The sequence below is a fragment of the Tachysurus vachellii genome, chromosome 2 (assembly GCF_030014155.1).
Source record: "Tachysurus vachellii isolate PV-2020 chromosome 2, HZAU_Pvac_v1, whole genome shotgun sequence".
Classification (NCBI taxonomy): Eukaryota; Metazoa; Chordata; class Actinopteri; order Siluriformes; family Bagridae; genus Tachysurus; species Tachysurus vachellii.
Window position 1 is genome coordinate 2,910,571 of NC_083461.1, and position 2,500 is coordinate 2,913,070.

General features: G+C 47.2%; 1 protein-coding gene across 1 annotated transcript in view; it reads left to right on the forward strand.

Moving 5' to 3' along the window:
* Positions 1 to 2,500, forward strand: part of zranb1a (zinc finger, RAN-binding domain containing 1a) — a 24,670-nt gene that overhangs the window by 11,920 nt on the left and 10,250 nt on the right. The window contains exons 3-5 of the mRNA XM_060893675.1: positions 400 to 587; positions 1,872 to 2,025; positions 2,495 to 2,500. The exon at positions 2,495 to 2,500 is cut by the window's right edge and continues 66 nt beyond it. Coding sequence (XP_060749658.1) covers positions 400 to 587; positions 1,872 to 2,025; positions 2,495 to 2,500 — 348 coding nt within the window. The remainder of the gene's footprint in view (positions 1 to 399; positions 588 to 1,871; positions 2,026 to 2,494) is intronic.

Sequence of the window (2,500 nt, forward strand, 5' to 3'; positions counted from 1 at the left end):
CACTTGACACTTATCTAAGTGCAGAAGGTGCAGTTTTTAGAGGAAATTAAGGAATCCAAATGGCAGGAGCTTTTTGGATCTGACTCTTCCCCAGAACTTGCTAAAGGCCCCTATACAAACCTCCCATATGGAGACCTTCAGTGGAGAACTGTGTGTGGACACAGAGCTCACCTTTATCCCCAGGTGGTGGAGGGATGTTTTGTAGGAGACTTGTGACTTTGCTGTGTTTTAGGGAAGGTGTTTTCACCCTTTTAATTATGGGCCTAAATATAATATAAATAGAAAGCAGATCCATGTACTGCTTAATGTTCTATTAATGACATTTAAACCCTCATTTTTTAGATCTTATTTTTTTTTTGTTCAGTGAAGTCTTAATGTTTTTGTTCTCTCTCTCTGTAGGAGTGGTGGAAGGCGACCTGGCTGCAGTGGAGACGTATAAATCGTCAGGTGGAGATATCGCTCGGCAGCTGACGGCAGGGGAAGTGCGTCTGTTAAACCGTCCCTCAGCCTTCGACACCGGGTTCACACTTGTCCATCTCGCCATTCGATTTCAGAGACAGGACATGCTCGCTATCCTCCTGACTGAGGTACACACACACACACACACACACACACTCTCCCTCCCTCAGGGATTAATAAAGTCCATCTATCCAAACTGTTTGTCTTTTTTTTCTCACTTTCACTTGTTTTTCTGTCTTGCTTACCTTTCCTTTTGTTTTCCTTTTATATCATTTTTTCCTTTCTATTTTTTATTTTGTTTGTTTAATGTTTACACGTGTGTGTGTGTTTGAGAGAGTGATATCCAGAGTTTTCCCTCTTTTGTGCTCAGTATTCCTCCTCAGAACCTGACCAGGATAAAGCTGTCAGTGGAGATAAATGAAAGATAGAACATAAAGAACAATAAAACGAAAACTTTTTACTTTTTTTAAGCTTTTATGCTGTTCAGTTGGATCTGGAGCCTAATCCTGGGAATGGTGGGTGTGAGGTGGGAACACACTCCGGTCCATCCCTCGCTCGCTCGCTCACACACACTCCGGTCCATCCCTCGCTCGCTCACTCTCACACACTCCGGTCCATCCCTCGCTCGCTCGCTCACTCTCACACACTCCGGTCCATCCCTCGCGCACTCGTTCACACACTCCGGTCCATCCCTTGCTCGCTCGCTCACACACTCCGGTCCATCCCTTGCTCGCTCGCTCACACACACTCCGGTCCATCCCTCGCACGCTCGCTCACACACACTCCGGTCCATCCCTCGCACGCTCGCTCGCTCACACACACTCCGGTCCATCCCTCGCTCGCTCGCTCACACACTCCGGTCCATCCCTTGCTCGCTCGCTCACACACACTCCGGTCCATCCCTCGCTCGCTCACTCTCACACACTCCGGTCCATCCCTCGCTCGCTCGCTCACTCTCACACACTCCGGTCCATCCCTCGCGCACTCGTTCACACACTCCGGTCCATCCCTCGCTCGCTCGCTCACACACTCCGGTCCATCCCTTGCTCGCTCGCTCACACACACTCCGGTCCATCCCTCGCACGCTCGCTCACACACACTCCGGTCCATCCCTCGCGCGCTCGCTCGCTCACACACACTCCGGTCCATCCCTCGCGCGCTCGCTCGCTCACACACACTCCGGTCCATCCCTCGCTCGCTCACACACACTCCGGTCCATCCCTCGCTCGCTCACACACACTCCGGTCCATTCCTCGCTCGCTCGCTCACACACACTCCGGTCCATCCCTCGCTTAATATGAAAGAAGGCAATAATAATTCTTTTCCAAGAGGAATAAAAATGTTATGTCTGTGACAGAGGGGGAGAGAAAGATGTACATTTGACCTTTGACCCTGTCCGTATCTGACCCCAGGTGTCCCAGCAGGCGGTGAAGTGTATCCCAGCGATGGTGTGTCCTGAGCTGACGGAGCAGATCCGCAGAGAAATCGCCTCCTCAGTACATCAGCGGAAAGGAGACTTCGCCTGTTACTTCCTGACTGACCTCGTCACCTTCACTCTACCAGCAGGTCTCTCTCTCTCTCACACACACACACGCGCACACACACACACTCAGGGTGAAGGAGATATGAACAGTCATTTAATATGATGTATAATGAATGGCTTTAAATCTTTTTATTTAACTACACACTAAAATACTTACTTATTAAATCACTTGCTTGTTTATTTGCTTGTTTTCTAAATAACTTGCTTAGTTACTTTAGAACCTGTTAACTTACTTACCTAATTACTTGTTTACTAACTTCATTATTTACTCATTTACTTATTTAATGACTTGTTTATTCATTTGCTTTCTTCTTTTCTTGCTTTTTTAGAGGCTAACATTCTTACTGACTTGTTTACCAACTTATTTACTAACATCATAACCTTTTGTTTTCTTTTGTTATGTTCTTATTAATGTTCCAGCTCCTTCACTTACTCTCTTTACCAACTTTACGTCTTAATTTAATTGTTTGGTTTCGTTTGTTGTCCTTTCAGATATTG